This window comes from Peromyscus maniculatus, chromosome 1 (assembly GCF_049852395.1).
Source record: "Peromyscus maniculatus bairdii isolate BWxNUB_F1_BW_parent chromosome 1, HU_Pman_BW_mat_3.1, whole genome shotgun sequence".
Classification (NCBI taxonomy): Eukaryota; Metazoa; Chordata; class Mammalia; order Rodentia; family Cricetidae; genus Peromyscus; species Peromyscus maniculatus.
In genome coordinates this window covers 100,197,013-100,221,126 of record NC_134852.1, presented here as the reverse complement: position 1 = coordinate 100,221,126, position 24,114 = coordinate 100,197,013, and the positions used below count along the sequence as shown (strand labels likewise).

General features: G+C 40.1%; 1 protein-coding gene across 6 annotated transcripts in view; it reads left to right on the top strand.

The window, feature by feature from the left end:
• Window positions 1-22,086, top strand: part of Tmem135 (transmembrane protein 135) — a 202,108-nt gene extending 180,022 nt beyond the window's left edge. For all 6 annotated transcript variants that reach the window (XM_006988755.4, XM_016007198.3, XM_042279073.2 and 3 more), the window contains 9 exons: window positions 400-441; window positions 3,715-3,861; window positions 6,319-6,388; window positions 8,975-9,142; window positions 11,849-11,912; window positions 12,770-12,846; window positions 16,771-16,869; window positions 17,658-17,725; window positions 20,280-22,086. In XM_006988755.4, the coding sequence (XP_006988817.1) occupies window positions 400-441; window positions 3,715-3,861; window positions 6,319-6,388; window positions 8,975-9,142; window positions 11,849-11,912; window positions 12,770-12,846; window positions 16,771-16,869; window positions 17,658-17,725; window positions 20,280-20,412 (868 nt within the window). In that variant the 3' untranslated portion in view covers window positions 20,413-22,086. The remainder of the gene's footprint in view (window positions 1-399; window positions 442-3,714; window positions 3,862-6,318; window positions 6,389-8,974; window positions 9,143-11,848; window positions 11,913-12,769; window positions 12,847-16,770; window positions 16,870-17,657; window positions 17,726-20,279) is intronic.
• The last annotated feature ends 2,028 nt before the right edge of the window (window positions 22,087-24,114 follow it).

The window sequence follows — 24,114 nt, the reverse complement described above, 5'->3', positions numbered from 1 at the left end:
TGCCAGCTCCACTCTGCTCCTTGTTGCACTGCACCCATTAATGAGAGAGAAGTCAGGACCTTGAATTGACATTCCTAGGATACTCAGGGAGTGGATGTGCTATTTTCCTTCCCAGGAAACCAGCCCCCAGGGACCGGGTAGAATGAAGAGTGTTTTACTCTCCTTTTAGATCCAGATGGAGCCCTTAGAAGATCGTCTTCAACCTTGGCTCTGAGGCTTGAGCCCAGCTATGTGCCTGTGCCACAGGGGGGCTTTAGTAAGGTGGCTCACTGCAGTCTCATTGCTTATGTCGCTACCAGAAGATTCTACGTTGTAAACCATTTCTAGGGAGATAATGCCATTAATATACTACTTTATGTTCCTAACCATGTCATTTATGACTGTAAATTTTTGTTTTAGGTGCAAAGATGGTTTGAAAGGCTTTACGTTTTCTGCACTTAGGTAAGTAACATTCTGTTTTTATGTTGAAAGAAGGTACAAGTTAACTTTTTAAAAATATGAGTGTATGTAATTTCAATAAAATTTTATTAACTTAATTTTTAATCTGGCAACAGTTTTAAAAGTCACAATAGTATTTCTTTGCCTTTGTGGATAGTTTATTGAGTAATTTCTTAGACTGAGTTATGGGTAGGACTTACGGATTGTCAAGCACAGTAGATCTTAAGTGTTCCTAGAGTGTTTGCTTTTTACCTCATCTCTTAGCATAGTAATTGGCCTATTGTATATACTGTGTAGACATTAGTTATCACCATTATTGTATTTTATAGCTCAAAGCATTTTCATAAAGTAGGCAATTAACTTTTTTCAACACTATGTGAAATTTGTTTGTCATGTGTCAAATGGAACCGTTCACTTACATCTCACTGTACATACTAAATCCAAACCCCACATTTTCCCAGTTTGTGTCATTAAGCACTACCTATTTTATTTTTCAGTGTCCATAGAGTGCTTGCCTAGTGAAGTTTGGTAGTATGGCATTCACTATGAGTATTAGACAGAAAAGTTAGGGTGTGCCTCAATGCTAGGAGGGTATTCTGAGGGTCAGAGGAACTTGCACATGGGGTGTTTTAGTGCAGGGCTCACACACAGTGAGCGTTCAGATTGCTGGCTCTCCGTCTTTCAGAGGATGCACATTTGAGGCATAGCTTTAGATAACAAAGGGTGAAGAAGAGCACTGTTCATAGAGGTGAATAAAAGTGTCTGTTGGGGAATATAAAGGTAGTTTTCGCTGGTGGGGTCAGAGTGTCAAAGACTTACGGTTCAGGGTAGGGGAGAGACTGATTGGGATTTGATAAATGGGTAATAGAGAGATACTTAAAGGTTTTAGGCAGGCAGTTAACCATGACTTTGAAAGGTGAGTCCAGCAGAAGTATTTGGGACATTGGATGATAGAGAGCTAGAGGTAGGAAGACAAGATAAATACTGGGACTTGCAGCATAATGGAATGATTCAAGAGAAAAATATGTGTTGAATGGAAGAAAGTGAGGATTAATAGATGTTTTTTTCCATCTATTACAACCTGAAAGCTAAGTGTGCGTAGGAGGTTGGCACGAACCCACAGATTGGAGGGCATGATGGGAAAGTGGTGTGGGATGTAAAAAATAAAACAAAACAAAACTTGAATCCACCGTGTGAGTGTTTCAGGGTTTGGCTTACCTGCAGGGGACCAATCTCTCAGCCCACTGAAGTTAACAACAGTCTGGTCACATGTTAAACTTGGAGTTTGCATTTAACTCAGTAGGTCATAAGCTGGTGAAGTTCTCTGTTCAGATCTGCACTTTAGGAAACTTCCTCCAGAAATTTTATGGAGAAATCATCTGTCTGTGCAGATACGAACTGAAGTCACTGGAATAGCTAGAGGCAAGGGAGAAGGGCCATGGGCGATGAGCCAGTGCAGGTGTTGAAAGGGGCGTAGCTCAGTGATTGAGACATCAGACTCTAGACAGACAGCTCTGTGTCAGTGGTGACTGAGAGTGTGACTTCTGTGCACAGGGTGGTCACTCATGCTAACTCGTGGGAAGTGTAGTAACTGTACTGTTGGTATGGGTTCAAATGATATACCATTTATAAAATTTTTGTTGGCACTAGCCGTCATGTTGTTTTAGTTAGGGTTTCTAGTGCTGTGAAGAGACACCATAAACACAGCAACTCTTATAAAAAACCACATTTAATTGAGGGGGCTCACTTACAGTTCAGAGGTTCAGTCCATTATCATCATGGTGGGACATGGCAGCATACAGGCAGACATGGTGCTAGAGAAGTAGCTGAGCGTCCTACATCTTGATCCTCAGGCAACAGGAAGTTTTCATATTCTGTTTGTCACAGGTCTCAGTCTCAAAATGTTATTGGAGTAGTATTGATCCTCTGTTGAATTGGTATTTTAGGTATGGATAGACTTTCTGAAAGTTCAGAAGGTGGGGGGTTCCTAAGTAAAGTTCAGGTATTCTTTGTAACAGCAGTGACTCTTACAGTGGGGTTCACAACAGTGTGGAACTTCTGAGAAAGCTCACTTCTCCAGTGGTAGCTAATGGTAGGAACATTTTCAGTTGCATTGGTTTGACAGATGGTTGTCTCCTCTATGTGTTTGGTCTTTCCAAAGAAAAATAAGTAGATTGGAATAAATAACAATAATAAGGATATGAGGGTAGGTCAGTATTTCTGGTTTTATTCTTTAATTACCACTGTTTTTTGTTGCTGTTGTTGTTTTTTTCTGAGACAGGGGTTCTCTGTGTAGCCCTGGCTGTCTGCCTGCCTCTGCCTCCTGGTATTAAAGGCCTGTGCTGCTGTTGCTGCTGCTGCTGTCGCTACCCAGCTTAGTTAGCACTGTTTCCTGGAGACCTACAGCCCTTTCCTGTGCAAAGGACTTTTCCTAATGCCACCGCTTATCAGTAAAGATAGAGATGTAAGCAAGAGTGCAGGGAAACCACCAACTTGATCACTCCATGGGTGGAAGGAAAGATTTATTTGGAGAAATCCAAAGCTGCTATGGCTGTCTCCTGGGGTGCAGAGGGTAGGATGGGAAGGTGGGGGAGCCTTGCTGGTTTTAAAGGGAGCAGGTAGATGTCTGGGAGGGAATCTGTAAGCTGAAACAGCCTGGAAGTTTAGAATAGAGTGGGGGAAGTTCCTTGGCCGGAAGAGCCAGGACCTTTGCTGTGTGTTATAGATAAGTGCTAATAGGGAACTCGCTGCCCCACTGGAGTGCCGGGGAAACGCGGGAAGCAGTGGCTCTGACAGAAACTCACTGCTTCCCAAGTAGCCGAGGAACGCCCAGTGTAAGCTTCTGTTCATCCTCTAGCAATCTCTGTGTTTATCTGGTCAGAATTCAGTTGGGGTTAGGGGCCGTTTGGACCTAATAGCCATCAGGCATAAACTTAGTTTTACTCTGAATGAGAAACTAATTGTGATTGACCTGTGGATCCAAACTGGCCTGCTTCTCTCAAAAAACTTAAAGCATGTAATACCTTAAAGAATGTCCCAAGTGCCTCATAGAAGTCCTATAGTATGTTGTAGTTAATCAATTTGATTAAAAAATATAAACATATCAAGTAAATTCAGGTTTTTTAAATCTTTTTTTAGAGTATAATATTACTTTATGTAAGTTGTGAAAATAATGTTTTAACTAAAAAACTCTCTAAACTGTGTTTTTATTGAAACAGTTTTTTTCCTACTGAACAAAGAGAGGTGAAAATGACTGACCCATGCTCTCTCCTCCAGGTTTATCGTAGGGAAGGAAGAGATTCCCACGCATTCTTACTCACCAGAGACAGCATATTCGAAAGTGGAACAGAAGAGGGAAACGCACAGGGGGAAGCCAAGAGGAATGAATCTCATCGCTCTGGTTCGGACGCTTGTGGATTCCATGTGAGTGCTCTGGCCAGGGCTCCACACTCAGCCCCCGTCTTGGGTGGTCTCTGTAGATGCTAAGACATGTTTTCCCTCTGCAGGTAATGGTGTTGCTCTTTTGTTCCCAGCAAAAACTATACCTGGAGTTTATTAAATGCACATGATGGCAAGGGGATGTTCCTCATTCTTTCCCATGGGATGGCATGTTATCACATGCCTTTAATATAGAGTTTCATGGAATTGAAACCCTCTTCTGTTCATCCTGGGCAGAGTTAAAGAGGCTTGGGAATGAAGGAGTCAACACATAGCTTGTGCTCCATGGCTGTCAGACTGTGGAAAAGAGAGACTCTTCGCTGAGAGAATCAAGATGATACAGGAGTAAGGAGCAGACCTTAAGTAAAGGATATTTCCTAGCAGTGAGAATATTTAGGGCTCTGGGCTGAAACATTTATGTGTATGTTATACAGAAAAAGAAATCTATAAATTTGAACATTCATTTTAATTTTAGCATAGACATTTAATAAAGTAAATTTAATGGTTTAAAATTATGGTATCAGCCAATTAAACGGTCATGGCAGTGATATTTTAGAACAGAATGAGTAGGTAACATCGAGAGAAATGGGATCATTTGTAGGAAGGAATCAGAAAGCCTGCCTTTGATTCCTAATTTGCCTCTACCAGCTCTGTGACTTTGGACAAGTGATTAAAACACCATTCTTCACAAAATCCTTGTCTATTACCTGGGGTTGACAGTAAATGAAATGGCATGTGCAGAATTGCCTGTTGGACTGTATAGGCATGGATACATTTTTGCTGAATTCAGTATTTTTGTCTTCATATTAGCCTACACTGCACAGATAAGATAGGAGCAGAGAAAGGAGGTGTAGAGGGCAGGAACAGGTGTGCCAGTGAACTCACTAAGCAAATGAAAATAAGTTTGGGTTGCCTGAGTGAAGAAAAGAGAAGCTTCCCTTTAACGGAAATAACTGAGAGGGTCGAATGGATGAGGGTGTACGGCTCCTGGGGTCAGCGCCGATCTGGTCACAGAAGTCACTGCAGCAGGAATCAGAGGGGAACATGGTGAGCGGATGAGGGCGCACGGATCCTGGGGTCAGCGCTGATCTGGTCATGATAGGCCCTGCCCGAGCAGATACGGTCAATCCACTCAGGTGGAACTAATTATAGAATTAAATAAAAAGCAAAGCTAAAAGTATGAGAATAGCATTCTATGACACTGGTAGCCATTCTAAGTGACCAAGGAAAGATCACATGACAGTATTGCTGATTTTGGCACTTAACTTTGCTGGCAAAGTAGTCCTGGTAGCAAAACCTGACCTGTCTTTGAAGAGGACACTTAAAAGTATGAAGAGTGATGGTTTGCACAAGACAGACTTCTCTGGTTCACCTCTGTTCAGGCTTCCAGCTTTAGTCACTCAGCACTTCCACATGGCCAGATACGGCATATCATTCCCATGACATCAGGGCTTATGTCAGAATGAACATGCCATCGCTTTTGGCAAGGAGAGGCTGCCTGTATAATCCAGCTGCAGTGCAGAAGTGGGCTTCTGAAAGACCTTGCTAACGAGTTAGCACATGGGTCGGAGAGGTGCAGAGCCAGAACGTTGCTCTACAAGCTAGTTATACCCAGGGAAGAGTTTATATGCTCTCACAGCAGAAACTGCCTGGAAGAAGTTATAGAGACTGCTGACTTTGGAACTTGAGCCCTTCAAAGAAAATGAGAGCGATCGAGACGCCTATTAGTCAACTTAAATTTTTATGCTGAGGGTGAATGAGGGGTCATAGAGTCAGTGTCCCACAAGAACAGTAGTCCTGGCAGAAATGTTTATATGGAACACCAGACTATAAGTGGTTTATACTTAAATCACAAATAACCTCTGAGTTCCCACATGATTCCTATTTCCATATTTATTTTAATAACTGAATTTTGAATTCTGACACTTTATCAGGTTTCTTTTCCAGATGTTTCCTCTCAAATATAATTAAGTATAAATTCCTACACCGGAACACAGTTTCATTATGATTTTGTTCAAATACTGACTTCACGGATGATTTATAATCATCATACTCTGTAACAAGAGAATTAAAGCTCCCAAAATTTGGTGGTGAATATAGACATATACATATTTTTCTCATTCAGTCACAAATAATTGCCAGTATCATCTTTCTGTTCCACAGTTGGGTATTTTAACTATAATCACATGTTTTGTTGAGGTATTAGTGATAAAATAAAAATGAAGTCTCTTAACTTTGCTTCTGTATGTCATAAAAAAAAAGCTGTAACCATTTAGGGGGAAAGTGATATTCTTCTCCTTTATTGGTAAGAAATTTTTAAATAGATTTGCAACACATTCATGTACAGTGTAGACACATGCATGCACAGGCACACTACGTGATACATACATGTGCACACATACTTTCACTATAATTAGTGTCGTTTTTCTGGTCTGATTTCAGATGCAAGCATGGACCAAGGCACAGGTGCTGCAAGCATTATGAAGATAATTGCATATCCTACTGCATTAAAGTGAGTCTATACAGGTGTCTACCTGCTGTTTACTAACAGTGGAAGCTTTATACCTAAGTAACTTTTCTGTAGTAATTTCTAAGTAAATAGAAAAGTTCACATTAATTCTGCTGTCATTTTATTTGTATTTGACTTAAATTATTTTTCTGGTATTATCTTGCTGAATAGAGTCTGCCTATATAGCTCAGCATTAAGGGAGTTAACCATGGCCACTCACACAAATTCCCTATTCTCTAGGGTACTTGGCTAGTAGTGCAAAACCTCACTTCCTGCCTCCTGTCTCCTCTCTCATCACCAGCCCTGGAAAGAATATCTGGGACAGGTGGCACCATCTGTGGCAAGTCTTGCAGTTTGAATGGTGCTCACAATTCTGATGCTTTTCAAAGGTCACTGTTAATTCTTACAAAGTCTGGATTTTTGGCTCAGTTGATCAGAGTCAAGTTATACAAACCTCAGATGGCAGGGACCTCTGAATGGTTGTGTAGAACTTAGGTACTGTCCCACATCAGTGGTCCTAAGTGGAATGCCAAGGCTCAGTGTTGATGGTGACAATTGCCCAAGTCCACACTCATCTCAGAACCCCCAGAGTTGTGTCTGGGACTAACACAGTAGAAAGTGTTTTCCTTGAGTGTTGTCCACATTAGATTTCCTGCCTCACTTTCTAAGTGGCAACAACAAATAAATCACAATCTACTGGCTAGTGAAGAAGGAGAATTCTTTCCAACAACATAGTAAGTGTATTCAAGGGGAGAATTCAGGCAGGGTGTGGGAGGTGATATTGAACATTTTCTGGAAAAAAAAAAAAAGAGTGACTTTCCAAGCAGTCAAAAACCTAGTGATTCTTTGAAACACATTCCAGTGCTAAGGACTTAACAGTTTATGAAATGAATGTTACATCCATGAATATAAAACTATTTGGAGACATGTGGGAGAGGAGTTTACACCTTGAAAATACTTGGAAGTCTCTTTGCTTGTTTTCGAGCGTGGCTTTCTATGTAGCCCTGGCTGTCCTGGTACTCACTATGTACACTAGGCTGGCTTTCAGCTCACTATGTACACTAGGCTGCCTCTGCCTCTGCTTCCTGAGTGCTGAGATTAAAGGCTAAAATACTGAAGTTTCTTACAAGGTGTATCTCATCTATGGCGGTGCCTTGGTTATTCACATGTTAGGCTACCACACTTAGTAAATACTCACATTAATTATATTTTGCTCAGCTCGCTCTGCTCTGCTCTGCTCTGCTCTCAACTGTCTTCATAGGAGCTCTCTTCTGCCCACCTCCTTGCAGGCTCTGTGCTTTCTGTTGAAACTGTGTGATAGGTTTTCATGATGGCATCTTCTCTTCTGTGTCTACTTAAATGTCACATCCTCAGTAGCCTTTCTTTATTATCCAGTCTAAGAGATGTTACTCTAGTGGCCTATTATTTCCCGTAATTTGTAATTTTATTAGTGTATTCATTTATTTTCTTTTTCCATGTGAGATTGTAATGCTCCACAAGGCCAGCACTGGCTGCCACGTCCCCACATCTGTGTGATTCTGGAATATAAGAGACAGCCACGTCCCCACATCTGTGTGATTCTGGTATATAAGAGACAGCCACGTCCCCACATCTGTGTGATTCTGGTATATAAGAGACAGCCACGTCCCCACATCTTATGTAATTCTGGTATATAATGAACAACCAGAAAATATGGTCTGACTACATGAAGGTGTAAAGGATTGGTTTTCAAAAATGTTTTTATTTTATCTTTTGAAAACTGAGTGAGAAAATTAGCCTGTTTGTCATTAACATAATGTTATGGAGATAAAAGTGCTGTTCATGCGGGGGTGGTGGTGGTGGTGGTGGCGCACGCCTTTAATCCCAGCACTGGGAAGGCAGAGGCAGGCGGATCTCTGTGAGTTCGAGGCCAGCCTGGTCTCCAAAGCGAGTTCCAGGAAAGGCGCAAAGCTACACAGAGAAACCTGTCTCGAAAAACAAACAAACAAAATAGTGCTGTTTCATTATTGAACAAATACTGGGCAGTTCACGTAAGGTAGACTCATGGGAAATCACAAGTGACTGGCCTGTTTCCCCTCTGGGTTTTGACTAGGCTTTAGGAAAGTCAATCAATACTTTCTCATAGCAATTCAGTTTTTTCTTTTCCTAGAAAAGAAAATTGTAAGCTGGAAAATATAAGCCTGACCTTTTGGAATTTAGCAGGCAAGCCAAGGTTGCCATGGGGTTGGACAAGGCAGTGGGAAGACAGTATCTAGTGTCTTCAAGGTCAGTTTAGTTCTGCAAAGCAACCAACCCTTGTTTTAGCTTCATGTACATTATAGGAATAAAGACCTAGATAGAGTTCCCATCTCCTAGGAGATTGCTTTAACTGGGTTATTTAAAAAATATGGTATCAGCCACAAACAAATAATGAAATTATCTTCAATTTAAAAACAAATCCATGTTTACACTGATCAGACAGTTTCCTATTAAAATTTCCCAAGGAAGTTGGTTCTGTTCACATTTCTGGGGGGAGATTTCTATGCTTGTATTTCTGAAACTCATTGTGGTTATTGTCAACCAAATGTGAAGAGGTGGAATTTTCTCTAGGGCTTCATCAGAATGTTCAGCGTGGGTTACCTGATCCAGTGCTGTCTCCGGATCCCCTCTGCCTTCAGGCATCTGTTCACAGAACCGTCCCGGCTACTCTCACTCTTCTACAACAAAGAAAACTTCCAGCTGGGGGCTTTTCTTGGATCCTTTGTTAGTATATATAAGGTAAGCTTATCAAAAAAGAAAGAAAAATGGGAGATAAAGAACGGAGCTGGAGAGATGGCTCAGCAGTTAGGAGCCTGGCTGCTCTTCCAGAGGACCAAGGTTGGATTCCTAGCACCCATTTGGGGCCCACTCAACCATCTGTAACTCCATTTCCAGGAGATCTTGTGCCCTCTTCTGGCCTTCATGGGCACCAGGCACACATGAAATATACATGCACACACATACATACATACATATATACATACATATGTACATGTAGGAAAAAGTCACAGACATAAAGTAAAAGTAATGAGTAAATCACTTTTAAAGAGAAATAAATGGCATGGCTATTGTTAGAATAAGGTATGTCTTAATTCAGCTGTGGTTTTATTTGGTGGTGCTTTCTGGAGTATTCATAAATATCTTAGCATCACCAAGATAAACAATATATTATGAACTCAGGTTGGAGAAGCTTGTTTAGAATGTTACTTAATATGCTTGACTTTATACCCATGTTGTATTTATATATATATATATATATATATATATATATATATATATATATATATATATTTCAGAGATTTATTTTCTTTAGTTTTCAATACATAGACATTCTAAGAAAATGTTTATTTCCTAACTAAAATGTAATAATATTCTGTAATTTTAAAAAAATAATTTTAAACATTTAAATCATTTTCAACATTTGCTGTGTGGTTACTCATTTTAGAGTACTTCTGACCTTTCTGGCAGGGGCAGGACTTGGCCAAAGCTCTAGTGGTCTTCTGTTGTAACACATGAGCAGTGTCGTAACATTGTAAATGAGCAGTGGGTTCCTCTTTTGTCCACTCACACTTCCTGTCATGCCACCTAAAGCAGGGAGTCCTCATCACTTCATTCTTCTGCCCCTCTGTGTGTGTGCCATGTGTCAACAAGCCCACAGCAACATGTGTGTAGAGATCATCCTTGATGTGGGATGTTGCAGTGTTGATTAATGGCCTTCTGTTTAGTAGAGGCCGCCAGTGTGTTACTCATAACACTGAAATATATCACTATCTAAATTTTAAATCCTGATTCTAAGAGATAGATTGTTGATTTATGTTGACTTATGAGCATGTTTCTAATCTATGAATTTTACCTTTGGATCTTCATTTTAAAAGTTGGGTTTCTTTCAGACTATATATAATTGGTTCCTTCCCCCATTGAGATAAGATCTTACTTACTCTGTAGCTCAAGCTGGACTTGAACTCCCACCAATACCCCTCTGCTTTGGTCTTCCAAGTTCTGGGATTATGTGTGTGAGCCACCAAACCTCCACTTAAAACCAAATTTGATAATTTCTGTGATTTAATTAGGGTATCTAGACTATTTACATTTCAGCTATATATAGTATGGTCCAGCTAAGGGCTCTATTACTTACTTATTATTGTTTTGTGTTCCATTTTTTTCCTTGTGATCCCCCTCTTATTTTGGGCTGTATATTTTTATTGGCTTCATATTATTCCTGCTGACTTACCATTAATTCTTATCTTTGTAACACTGTTCTCCTTAGTGTTTAGAATATTTGTTTTTGATTTATTGGGTCAAAATTAGCTAGTACTGTCACTTCATGTACAGTGTGAAAATATTACACTGTACATTGAATCACTTTCTAGCCCTTGTGCTGTGCATTTATCTTTAAAATGCCCAAACTCCACAGTACGTTGTTAATATTTTAATTTTACAGTCAGTTTGTTCTTTAAAAAGCCAGAGAGTAAATATTTTCGACTTTGGACCATGTGATCTTTATCACAGCCACTCAGCTCTGTTTGTGTAATAAGAAAGCAATCACAGGCAAGGTGTCCACAAATGAGCATGTTGTGTTCCAATAAAACTTACCATATCATAGTTAGAATTTCATAGACTTTTTACATCATAAAATATTCTTATAATTTTATCCATGTAAAACTATTAAAAAAAAACAACAGCAACATCTTAAAAGCTGGCAGAATAGCACCTGTCTCAGTTGCAGCTACTCTGGAGGCAGAAGCAGAAAGACTGATTGAACCCAGAAGTTCTAGACAACCCTGGCAACAGAGCCAGGCCTGATGTAAAAACAGAAACCAAACAAAGAAACAAACAAAAGCCAGGGTTACCTCCCAAGCCATAGAAAGCCACATGGCAGGCCATTTTTAGCTAAAAGGCCCATAATTTGTTGAATCTTGCTTTGGCTGACTGAAGATAAGGGAAACATGTCTTCTAAATTTACCCTTTTTCTCGTTTTTTTTCAGCACTCTTCATCTTTTTATAGATCTGAGCTTTTGTCTAGTGTCACCTTCTTTCTGGCTGTGGAATGATCGTTCTCGCAGTCTGTGTCTGCTGCAGGTGAATTTTCTGTCTCATTGCCACTGCTGAGAACCAGAGCCTGTGGTCCAGCAAACTGGCTTAACAGATGTGTAATTAATTTATCCAGTTCCTTCGCTTTGTTAAGATGGAAATGACTCTTTCCTCCGGGTCCAGTATTTACGGAGGCACTTTCATGGGCTGGCTTTTGAAAAGCATTGCAACAGTGTGACACATGATCTTAGTCAGTGTATGCGGGTCTGTAAGGGCACTTCCCGGTCAGGGGTCCAGCTTGTTTCACACAGGATCCGGTTGTTGAGAGAATCACTCAGTGCAGTTTTGTTCTCATGCAATTTCCCCTCTCAGAACTAACGTAACCAAGACCATTGTGCTTTCTCCTGAATGCAGGGGACGAGTTGTTTCCTCCGCTGGATCAGGAACCTGGATGATGAGCTGCATGCTATTGTGGCTGGTAAGTCAGCAATCAGAAGAATGTCCATTGTTGTAGCAGTTGGTGGTGGGGTGAAGTGAAACCCTCCAAAGACATTCAGTTTCTGTTTCTTCCTGCATTGTAACTACATCCTTCTGAAGATGGCCACTAGTGTGTGAAGTTAAATGGGTCAAGGCACACTTGCTCTCTGGTATTTGAGTTGGCAGGGTAATAACGTGAGTTGTCATCATTGCCAGAAATCTTTGAGGATGTGTCGTAAAAGGACACAAAGACAGTTATAAAAGTTGTTAGCATGAACTCCAGGTAGGGTACTTTAAAATCTGTTTTTTACCACTGGAAAATGACATACTTAAATTGTTAAAGGCACTCAATTATTTTATAAAAATAAAAATGAAAGACCATTTTCTAGGTTGTAATGTATGTATTACTTAAGTTAGCTGAGTCTCTGGGATCCCAGCCCCAGCCCCTTAGTTTCCCACTTGTACAGTGAAGGTGGACAGTGGACAGTGGTGTAGTGACCATACTGAAACTAGTCTGAGCTGTTAGGGAAATAGATTGGAGAGTATTCCCCTTGAAGAAAGAAATGATGGCAATAGTTTTTTAATTTATTTTTTAAAGTAGTATTTAGTGAAGCCACTATAGCTCTTTTAGATAGGGCTTCTTGTTAGACACTGTTTGTTCTCAACTCTAAAGATCATTGTTTTTCATTTAAACCACTCCATTGTCATGCCATTGGACTTGTTACTGTCCCTGTGTTTTGTCCAGCTACAGGCAGTGCTAAAAGCTTCTTTCTTCTTATTGAAGTGAATTAACATTTCTGATGACTTAACCACAAAGAAATAATTTACAATCTGACCAGGTTTTCCTTGTTGTTTCAGGGTTTTTGGCAGGTGTATCAATGATGTTTTATAAGAGCACAACAATTTCCATGTACTTAGCTTCTAAACTGGTGGAGGTAAGCACAGACTTTTTTTTATGCATGAGTAGTTCCCAAGGATACAAAGCTTTTGTCGCTGCCTGCAACTGCTTCAGTTGCAAGAATGAACTGCTACCAAGCAAACTCTGGTTCCAGCCAAGTATTGACAGTCAGTTCTCCATTATGTTTGTTTTCCCTTGTGTGTCTGTGATATTTTCAAGTGTAACACACATTGTGAAAGCATAGTGTAACCAGTCCTCAGAACCCACCGTGCACATCCGTGCTTACCAACATCTAGACAGTGTCTTGTCATCTGTGCTCTGCCACCCCAGATACTGTACTGTGTCTTTTCACCTGCACAAACTCCGGGTAAATACCTTTTAAAAGAAAATCAGTAGTACTGCCAAAGTATGGCCACAATACCGTGTTGTGCACCTAAAAAGCCTATTAGTTTTGTCATTGTGTCATATGACTGAGTGGTCTCCATCTTCCTGAGCATCTGGTGTATTTGTGCAGTCCTCTGTGGGGGCCATGCAGAAGCTTTTTTAATGAATGTAGTTACCCCCTTTTCCTCCTCCTCTTCCTTAGGTGTTCTTTCCCTCTCCTCCCTCCTCTCTGATCTCCTTTGATGTTTCACTCCTGTCTTTCCTGTAAACTGTTAGCTAGTTCCAAAAGCTTACATTTAAGCTTTATTTGTCCTGAAATATTGGCAGAAAATTGGCAGAAATATTTCCTATTGCCATAATGTGCGATTCTCCTATTGTATCATGTTCAGAACCACAGAAGTGTCTGGTTGTCTTTTGCTTAGGCTCCTCAGTAGACTTCAGGCTCACATTTGAGCAGCTGTCAATGCTCATCACTCTAGTTCATTAAGTTACAGAATGGTGTGGGGGCACAAGCCTGTACCCAGCAATAGGAGGTGGAGGTGGGAGGTCAAAAGTTCAAAGTCATCCTTAGCTATATAGCGAGTTTGAAGCCAGCATGAGCTACATGAGACTGTAATAATAATAATAATAATAATAATAATAATAATAATAATAATAATAAAAATTACAGGGGGGGCTGGAGAGATGGCTCAGAGGTTAAGAGCACTGATTACTCTTCCAGAGGTCCTGAGTTCAATTCCCAGCAACCACATGGTGGCTCACAACTATCTATAGTGAGATCTGATGCCCTCTTTTGGCCTGCAGGCATACATGTAGGCAGAACATTGTATATATAATAAATAAACAAATCTTTAAATAAATAAATAAATCTTTAAATGAATGAATGAATGAATAAATAACAGAATGGAAGCTCCTAAATGGTGTTAGATGAATGTAATGGCTTGAATTATTTCACATTTTAAGAAAAAAAAAGTGGCTATTCTGTAGAGAGTGTTTTAGAAGAAGGCATGAGCAATTGGAAGATCATTACACCTTGCAGGACCTTGGGGGCTTGTTGCAGGCTGGTAACAGTAAAAGGGAGAGAAGTGTACATATTCCATGTGCTTAGGAGCAGAGTTGGCCAGTGTTGCTAATGGAAAGGAAGAGTAAGAAATAAAATACAGCCTGTAAGTAGCAAATACATCCTTTGACATAGGACGAAACTAGTACTGAGTGATATCCCTCTGTTGTTGTTTCATCAGTTTCTAGATGATTCTAGCAAAACAAGCTGACCTGTGGAAAGTGCTGATGAGGACATTTTACTGAAAATTAAAAGCGTTAAGCTTTTGACATGCTTTGTGAAATGAATTAAAGTGGTGTACTGGTGACCATGTTTCCATGGCTGAAGTTACTTTCTGTTAAAATGCTGTACTACCGTGTAGTGAACTGACAGAAAATTCCACTGCATTGTCAGCTTTCCATCACTGTAGCAAACATGTGAGGTAGATGACCTGAGAGAAAGGTCATTCCGGCTCACAGTCTGTAGGTTTCAGACTGTTAACCAGCTGCTGCTTTGGCTGTAGTAGGCCGCACATCATGTGGGGAGCAGGTGGAGCCCAGCTCTTTGCATCGCAGCTGAGAATGAGCTGAAAGGGGAGGAAGGGGAAGAATCCTGTGTCCTCTTCCAGAGAACACCTCCAGTGACCAGAGGTCTCCATATGGAGCCCCACTGTTCAATGATTCCACCTCCTCCCAGCAGCAACACTGTGGGGGCAATCTTTTAACATTTGGACCTTTGAGGGACATTATAGATCCAAATTTTAGCATGTGTAAATTTTTCTGGAACCTATGAATAAAATGTGTTTTGTGTTCCTGTTACTGCAATAAGAGCTGGCAAGCATAGGATGCATGCAGTAAGGCTCATGCCCTTCACTGATTCAGAATGTGGTTCAGTAGTTATGTTTAGAGTAGTATTTAGGGGCACAAGTATGCAGTAGATTGAGAGAACTGCCACTTAACATCTCTATGATGCTATTCACATATGTATTATACTTTCTTCAGCATGAGTATATCTGCCTTATAATAAATAGCCTTTCATGTGATTTTGGAAATAATGACTAATATGTGATTGCTCATCATGTTATTTAAGTTGTAACTTCTTACGTACCCTACAGTTTTTCTATATTCCAATTGCTGACACATATTCCTTCCTATATATTTCTTTCTCAATATATATGTTTAATTAGTTCACATACAGTGTATTTATCTGGTTGTCTCTTCTCTTGCTTTTTCTCTTTGAGTATGGTAGCAGTTGTGTGTCTTATTTTTTTAATGCCCAGGCAGTTGGGATTAAATTTTAACAAGGTAAATTTACATAGCAAATCTGATAGCTGCTGAAGACCACAAGAAGATGAGGGGTTAGTGGAAACCATGTGCTAATAACTGCCTTGTTGTCTTTCTTTGTGGACTACCCACACCCTCTTGAACCCTCCATCTTCTTGGAACTCCAGTGTCTCTGTTGGCTTCCTTTCCACTTCCTTTTTAGTTTTTAGCTTTCTGTGTACCAGAAAACCTGTGACTGTGAATTTCCCCTGTTCTGAATGTGTAGCCAATTTGTGTTTTCTCTGACTCTCCTCCCTCCCCCACCATATGTGTGTGCGCGCGCGCGCGTGCGCATATGCGTGCTTGTGTGTTCATGTTCATTTTCATGCCTACTTGTTACTCCTGCATTTCCCTCTAATTTGGCTGTTGGTCTTACACATGGCAGAAGGCAGCGCTGTTTACTGGCACTCAGCATACTGATTTACGCTGTCCTGTGACAAGCTAGTGTAGTGACTGAGAGCAGAGCACCAGGGGACTTTGATAGCAACTCGAGACACCAGTGTTTTGCCTTTTGAATCTCATAGTGAAAATTTGGTTCAATTTTGATTTTTAAAATTTATTTTCCTAGTAACTAATTTTATTGTATCATGAATTGATTAATGTATGACAGTTTTAAGTTAAAGAAAAATGTGATAGCTTGAGAAACATTACAAATCTTTTTAAATATTCTTTTTGGTCATATTTCCTTTGGTCCCTGGGAAAGCCGAATAATACATAATTTACATATATGTATATATCACATGTAGTTATGCCTCTCTCATAGTTACCACCAGAGTGCAGAAATTGTATCTGCGAGGCTTATATTTTGTTTCTCTATAAATAAATCCCTGGCTCCTAACACTCTGCCCACCATAGAGTTCGCACCATTAACTCTTTAGTGAGTGAAGGAATGAATAAGTCTAATAGAGAAAAGGGCATGTGGGCATTTACAGAAGCATCCAAGAGTAAATGACACTAATGCAACAGAAAGAAAGTCTGTTCAGTTTCACACGCAAGATCAGTGCTGCTCAAAGCTAGGATTAGGAGTGGAGGAACGAAGGACAGAAAAGGCTGCCTTGGAACACTGTTGTGGAAGATGTGTAGATGTGAGCTCTCAGAGGAAAGAGAAGGACTCAGAAAAGCAGAAAAGGCATTTGGGAACTCACTACTCAGTTCTCTCTTACTGCTGCTTAATTTTAAACAAGATCTAAACTCTTGCATTATGCTTGATTTGCAGACCATGTATTTTAAGGGCATCGAAGCCGGAAAGGTTCCCTATTTTCCTCAAGCAGATACTATCATCTATTCCATCTCTACAGCAATTTGCTTCCATGCGGTAAGTATAGCTTTGAGATGACAACAGAAGTTTCTATTTCTGCTTTTCATTAAGCCTGTGGGGAAATGGAAGCCCAGGAACACCCCTGTTTGTCATGTTTCCTTCTTGTTGGTTTGTTTTCTCAGCAGAAGAGCTTGCATGTCTCAAAGCCCCGGGCATGTGAATGGCCAGGCCCTGCTTGAAGAACAAACCAATATTTATGTCTAAGTAGAATACATGGATGGGTGAATTCATAGCCCTGTACTGTAGATAGAACACAGCAATGTAATTATTCTTCCTGGAGAAAAAGCTGCCTTAAGTGTGAATACACTCTCAGGTGCCTTCCTGGACACTCCCTGACATTCCTCAGGAATGAGAAGGATAAGCTAGCTTGATCTCCATGTTTTGGTCATCATTCTTGCTGTGGTTGTGTTAAAGGCCATTGTAGAATTTGCGGGGGTGGGAGGTGGGGGGTGGGGCGCGGCGGCGCAGTCTTGTTCTTGCTCTCCCCCACAGGGATGCTGTCAGATTGAAGCCCAGTAACATCAGATTATCTGCTATCTAAGAGTGCCCACACTCTTGCTTCCTGATAAAGATGGCAGTTCACTAATTATCATCTCAAAAGCAACACATCTATTTGAAAGCATATTAACAAAGATTCTTATAATGACTTAAACATAAAAGCATGTTTTTGTTATTGTCATCATGTGTTGTTAAAATGCAACACATATAGAGATAAGAACTACTTTATTGTCTGAGACGTCAGGATTTGTATTTACTGAAATAAATCTCAAATTGAATGCTCTTAGGCCGTTATGGAAGTTCAGAACTTGCGACCATCTTACTGGAAGTTCCTTTTACGGCTCACCAAGGGCAAGTAAGTGACCAAAATATTTTCAATGCTTATAAAAAAAATGAATAACTTGTATAAAGAAATTATAAATGTCTTTGTCCCCTGAGGGAATATTCTTTCAGTGGTTAGTTAATTTGTATGAACATCAAATTGGACCAACTTTATAAGAAACACATCAGATTTCCTTTGAATGAAAATTAAATATTTAACTATTTTTTTCTTATAATAGTTTGGATATTTTAAATATTCTAGGTTAGTATGCTCACTTGCTAACTGCTAGTTTGTCAGTAATTAGATAATCAAAATTTAATCTTGTCTATCTCTGAATCTTTAAACTCTTTTTTTTATTTAAAATAATAAACAAGTTCAAGCTGGGAATGTAGCTCAGTGGTAGAGTTGTCTAATAGTATGTACAAAGCCTGGGTACAGACTCCAGCACACACACACACACACACACACACACACACACACACACACACACACCACACGCACACACACACACACACACACACACACACACACACACACACACGAGTATATCTATTTAAATGATCATCTCATCAGAATCAACTGATTTGAATTTTGGGGAAATTCCCATTTTCTGTTGCCTCATATAGTGTTGTTTTTCCTTTTGTCTGCTGTTCCTGAATCTTTCCTCCTCCCTTCCCCCACCCCTTTAATCGTAATTGAGTTCTTTTGGAGAGAGTTTTACTTAATAGAAAGAAAATAGGCTGATTGAGTTGGACTTCAGCTCTGGTACCTTTACCTCTTTTACTGTGGGACATGTGTTTCTCACAATCTTCATTTTCTTTTGTTCTTCAATAAACTAGTAATCTATATGTTGTAGTCTGTTCTGTGTTGCTATGAGAGATTACCTGACACTGGGTAAATGTATATGTTAAAAAGGTTCATTGGACTCATGGTTCTTATAGCTGAAGGTACAAGCAGCACATCACTGGTGTTATGGTAAAGATCCACAGGCTGCATCACAGTGTGGCAGAGAAACAGAATGGGAAAGGGCCAAGCATACACCATGGCTATGCTTTGGAGCAGGCTGCTCATGTGGGAACTGATCCAGGCCTACAGGACCCATACCTCTGTAATTAGGCCTTAATCAGCATTAACCCTTTTGTGGGCATCAAGTTCTCTGTGACTTACTTTACATTATGCTTCATTTCATAAAGCTTCCACTACCTCAGAGGGACCATGTTTTCTGTATGTCAACCTTTGAGGAACAAGCTCTGTCATACTGTAGCACGTACACAGTTGTTCAGAAGGTTTGTAGTAGTGCTCAGTAGTTAGTGGACACTAAATCACAGCTATTAACAGTGCCATCATTATTACTACTTGCTCACATGGCAAATGCTTATATAGTGCCTGCCCTTTCCCAGATGAGGTTTAAGGTACATGTGGTAAGTACATACACATTTCATCCTTGAAATGGACAAATTGTTGTTCCCATACAGAAACATGAAGAGACTGAGAATCACACAGAGGCTAGGCAGCTTGCCCATGAAAGAGCTAGGCTCTAAACCAGCAGTGTGACTCTAGAATTCTTGCTCTTAGTTCTGACAGAATGTAGCTTTCATGTTATTGTAGTTTCACCTTTTTGTCATTGATGTTTTTGTACATACAGGAGTTTTACCAGTGAATAATTTGGAAGGGACCTTACCTTGGTAAAGAACTAAAAGTCATATTTATGGATTTTAGTATATCAATTCTGGCCAGTGATTCAGAATTAATTTCATTCTACTATCTTCTCCAGAAATGCTATGATTGTGAATGAGAAGGGAACCTAATCAGCCCATCTTGTGCATCAACTAAAACTGTTCTTAACATTGCTCTATCTCTGGGCTTGGATAATGGTTAGCATAAGGCTGTATCTTTTTTAAGGGTTACATCTTATGTAGTGTGTTTGTGTCTGTGTGTGTGCCATGGAGGTTATAGGACAGCTTGTGGTAGTCAGTTAGTTCTCTTTTGTCACCATACGGGTTCTAGGGATGGAAGTCATGCTGTCAGACTTGGCAGCCAGCACCTTTACCTACTACATCATCTTGTGCACCCATGAGAGTATATGTTTACTCTGTTTTATTAGAAACTGGAGAAACTGTCCGCTGTTTGCTTCTTACTCATTAAATATTTGCATGTTTGGATTGTTCTGTTTTCACCAGGAGACATTAAGGTTGCAGTTATTAAGAGAACAGTTGCACTTAACATCCTTGCCTCATTGGTAAATGTTAAATTGTTGTTTGTTTACTTAGTATTCTGTGATTTTTTTTTCATCAGAAAAATACTAGTTAGTCAAATTTTGTGTTCAGAACCATCTAATGTAAAGAGTTCTAGATGTGTTTGAAATGATAACTGAGGACTGTGGCTTGTGACCCTGGGGTCATCTTTTTAAATAAAATCCTGAATACTAATTCTTAGGCATTGAGGTGCCCATGCAATGTTTGAAACTGCCACTGAGTTTCAGGGGTTTTGCCTTGCCAACCTGTCTTTCCAGTCCTTAAAAACTGAGTCAGAGGACGTAACCTCATGGATGTCTCTAATAGTTTCCAAACTGTGTTCTCTTTCACAGGTTTGCGCTCATGAACCGCAAAGCCCTGGATGTGTTTGGTACTGGTGCATCTAGAGAATTTCACAATTTCATCCCCAGACTAGATCCGCGATACACGATTGTCACACCAGAGCTGCCCATAGACTTTTCCTGAAGACGACTGTAACTTATGGACTGTGTTTCACCATTTTCTCCTGAAGCGTTAATTATGTTCAACACAGAAGGGGCCCAAGCTGAACCTCAGTGTTATGTCAACGAGAGATGCTTTTTCTTTCCGTACCAATCAGAAATACAGAAGCTTTTTAGAAAGGCATTGCTTAATAATTAAGCTTCCTCTGTAGCCAGAATCTGATTCTGGACCATGTAGTGTTGACATTATGATATATTGTTGATTAAATTATGTCCACAAAGAATATTGAATAATCTATGTAGAAATATAATAAGAAGAATATACTTAAAATTACTTTAAAAGATGTCTTTAGTTCATTCCAATAGAATTTTTGGTCAAAGCTAAGAATATTTCTCCACTTTAGGATTTACAAAGGATCACGGGTACATGGAGTCAATCTGTGATTTCTAAGCTTTTGAATGGATTTCTATAGCTAAGGAGCGTTGGAGATGTACAGAGCCCTCCATGGGGCATTGCTGCTTTACTGTGGAGCAATGTGGAGAAAGTGGCTGTTCTTATTTCAGGGATGTAAACATGGGTCTCGTACTATTTGGGCCAATGTCATGGTGGTATCCATGCTCTTTTGTTCAGCTGACAGTCCCAGCTCTCTTCAAAGTGACCAGGTAGGCTGTTCAGCAGGTCTAGTGACCTAACCTGCTACTAGCAGATTAGGAACTAATGGAAACTGACATGTCCTGCCATGGAAAAAGTATGTCTCAGTGTTCACAGGAGTGTTACACCTGAATATTGTCGAGCAGATACTTAGAGGCCAATCTTTACACCTCCTATAGGCATATTATGTCTCTTTTCACTTAACAATGGCCGAACTCTTTGTAGCTCAGTTTGAATGCCATTGGTGTTTTAGAAGAGGTTAAGGTCCGGTTGGACAAAGGAGCTTTGGGCCAGTTTGACAGTTGGTAACCTCTCTAATGTCTCACCTAAATGGGATGTTTTACAAGTAAAAATGTGAAAATGCAGTGATTGCTGGGAGTTCGCCTCTCCCTGATTGGATTTCTGCTCCCCTGCTTCCTGTTCATTAACCAGTTCACTCTGGAGTTAAGGGACAACAGATTGTTGGTGCTGATTATGGAAGTAGTCCAGGACAGCTGACTGAAACATGATCACGGGGTTTTTCTGGGGAAAGCTGTACTTTTCTAGGTTAATAAAAGGCTAAAATTGATGCTGTGTCTACAGTTAATGTAACATATAGGAATTATCTTTAAATATATAATTTGGTTGCTAAAAAAGGTTTCAGGCCATTGTAAGTTATGCAGCAGGACTTGTGTTATGACAGGAATTGTAACCCAGACATTGAAAATGCTTAATCCCCTATATTCAATTGCGTCAAGCCTTGTATAATTCTATTTCTATGTAATCCTACCCTTGGGTATTAGGGTAAACCTTTACAAAGAGACAGACTCCAGTGCCACCATGTAAGAGAACCACTTCAGTTTGGTCAGAATGTGGCATTGTGGTTAGCTTTCTAGAGTGGGCTTTCCCGTTTGGTAACACCGTTGGTTGAAGGGTCATGTTGGACTTCAGCACTGACTCACTCATGCAGTTTTAGGTTTTTATTCACTGGAATTGAACTGACGATTAGTCCTGTGTTTACTTTTGAAAATGAAGTATTAAAGCACTGAGAACTCCTGGCTACCTGCACCTCATTTCTCCTCTCAGATTTTATGTCTGTTGCATTTTTTCTGTCAGCCTAGAATCCATTTTAAGCCATAAGTTATTATTTTCATGGACATTAAAAAACTGTGATATTAAATGATTAATCCTATTGAAATTTGCTAAAAAATGTTTAGTAAAATCTTGCTGTTCGAAAAGGTGCATTTCTACAAGAGAAATATTTTTAACAGATTACATTCATGTTTTTATTTTGTGTAAAATGTAACAAGAAACAACCATCATGAAGCAGAAAACAGCAGTGAAAGTACAGCGGGGAAGCATAGCTCATTGGCTTGCAATGACAGATTGAGGAACACAGTTTGAATTCATATGAACAGTGTTTCTTGTTTACGCATACATGAAGAAAACTTGGTGTTCCCAAAGACAATCAAAATGAGCATCTTTCTACCTCTAACTAATCAGGTATTGACTGACAGTTCCATGTCATCACAAATAAAGGCAAATAGATGTCTCCGTTCTAAAACATGTTCTTAATTTTCATTTTACTTTTTCAATTCGTTCAAATTCTCAAGAAATTATGTCCTTGGCCACCTTCTATCAGCACTGATTATCCTAAACGATGCTTCTTTGGTCTTCCCAGCCTCTTTGTGCAGAGTCAAGCAGTGTATTTGGAGCAGCCACGTGACTATTATGCCATATGTTAGTAAAACTCGAACTGGCACCAAGTCAAGGTTGAGAGTGCACATAGAGAAATCACCTTGGATCTCCTTGACTCTTACCTCCCTTTCATCCTAGTCCATTTTGGTACTCGTTCCTGAACCCCTGCTGAGCCCCTTATCTTTTCTCCTAAGTGCTGTGCTTGGTTCTGTACCTTTAAAGGTGCTCTCTAAGCATAACTGTCATCTGGTTGCTGTCTCCTTTTCCTTTTGTTTTTATTTCTTGTTTAGTTGATTGTTACTTAACTTACAATGTCATCGTTTTCCTTGCCCTCAGAAGCTATAGCCCACCTTTAAGCAGGGATGCGCACATCTCTTGTGCTAGAACCCACACTGAGTTCTATGCAATATGGTGTTATTGCATCTAAAGGCAATCTCTGTAGAATATGTCTAGGTTAATATTTTATCTAGTTGATAATGCATCAAGTTTCTGCCTGTGAGTTATCATATTCCTCAAGTGTCTAGATCCTGTGACAATGCTTTAGTCATGACATTGGTACCCTTAACTCACAGGGAGAATTGCCCACTGGTCTGTGGTATAGTCTCCCCTGGGTGGTAGTTGTTTAGTGGTCCCTTGTTGGACCCTAGGAGAATTGCCTCTGGGATCTGAAAACCCAAGTGTTCTTGCTGCTTTTGGAACAGTAAAGCCATCAGCTCCAGGATTCAGTGAACTCTTCCTGTGGCTTATTGTTGTCTTTTCTAAACAGCACATAGTTCATGCAGCTATGAAGTTGGTTTTTGCTGTGAAAAGGTTAAAGTATTCATTTCTGAATTGTAACCTTAAGCTGTCTTCTAAGTTGCATCTCTCCTAAAACTTGGATCTGTTGCTTGCCTCTGTGGCATTCGTTTTCATTTCATGGGGAATTCCAGTTACCAAAAACGAGTAACCAAGAGAACAAATAAGAAAAGGGAGTAAGGAATGAGTAATTTTGGTGTGAGGCTCTGAACGGGATGAGTGGCAAGGTAGAGACCAAGTGGCTGTTCTTGCACACGTGCCTTCCTTGTGACAGGCCTCCCTGGTGCCACCTCTGCAGTATCTTGGGGAGTTAACAAGGGAAGAAGGGTCAGGGACTGAAGTGACCCTTAGGGAAGTGCTGTCTTCCATTGTAGGGCTTTGCTTCTTTCAAATTGGAGCCTAAGGTGACTTTGTGTTTGCTCCGTAGACAGAAAAGATGTATTTTCAAGGAGTAAATGCTGCTGATAACTATGTGTGACTTCTGAGAGAACAGGGGTGGACAGGATCTTGGCCTTAAATGGCGCATGTCCTAGGACTTCAACAAGCCAGAGCTTTCCATGTGCAGCTGCAGACTATGAGTGTGATACTTGACACTGAAGGAAC